Source organism: Penaeus monodon, chromosome 25 (assembly GCF_015228065.2).
Source record: "Penaeus monodon isolate SGIC_2016 chromosome 25, NSTDA_Pmon_1, whole genome shotgun sequence".
Lineage (NCBI taxonomy): Eukaryota > Metazoa > Arthropoda > Malacostraca > Decapoda > Penaeidae > Penaeus > Penaeus monodon.
Window position 1 is genome coordinate 41,902,415 of NC_051410.1, and position 510 is coordinate 41,902,924.

The 510-nt window shown below is 36.7% G+C and overlaps 1 protein-coding gene across 1 annotated transcript in view; it reads right to left on the minus strand.

Moving 5' to 3' along the window:
- LOC119589415 (VWFA and cache domain-containing protein 1-like) overlaps nt 1-510 on the minus strand; it is a 30,393-nt gene that overhangs the window by 28,951 nt on the left and 932 nt on the right. Inside the window, exon 3 of the mRNA XM_037938025.1 lies at nt 1-175. Within this exon, the coding sequence (XP_037793953.1) occupies nt 1-175 (175 nt within the window). The remainder of the gene's footprint in view (nt 176-510) is intronic.

The following is a 510-nucleotide window of genomic DNA, read 5'->3' on the forward strand; positions in this document are numbered from 1 at the left end:
GGAGGTAGTGATCTGGGATGAGGCAGCAAGGGTTGTAGCTTATTTCATCACTGTAATGATGAAAAACATCTATCCCACCTTGACTATGTTGGGAATAATGAGTTGCAACCACAACTGCCATCTCCCTAATTACACTTGAGAAAAGAGAGAATTTGTGTTCTAGGGACTGCACCATCTGTCAAGAAGAAAAAAATGTAATACTGAAAACATCATCAACACTAAATATCACAGTTCCTCCACCCATATCTTATCATCATATAAAGAAATGTGATTAAAACTTTCCATCTGCTCCCCTTAATTTCATAACATATCAAGTAATGATACACAAAGAAATGAAGCTTTAGTGCCAAACAAGAAAATTCTAGGGAAACTCATCTGCCACCAGAACCAACTATTTTTTCCCATATTTACGTCTCACTAAATCCCATTCACACAGAAATATAGTTGGGATAACAGCCCCAAGCTTTTAAAATCTGATTTCTCTATCAAGGTAACTCAGCTTTAACCCAA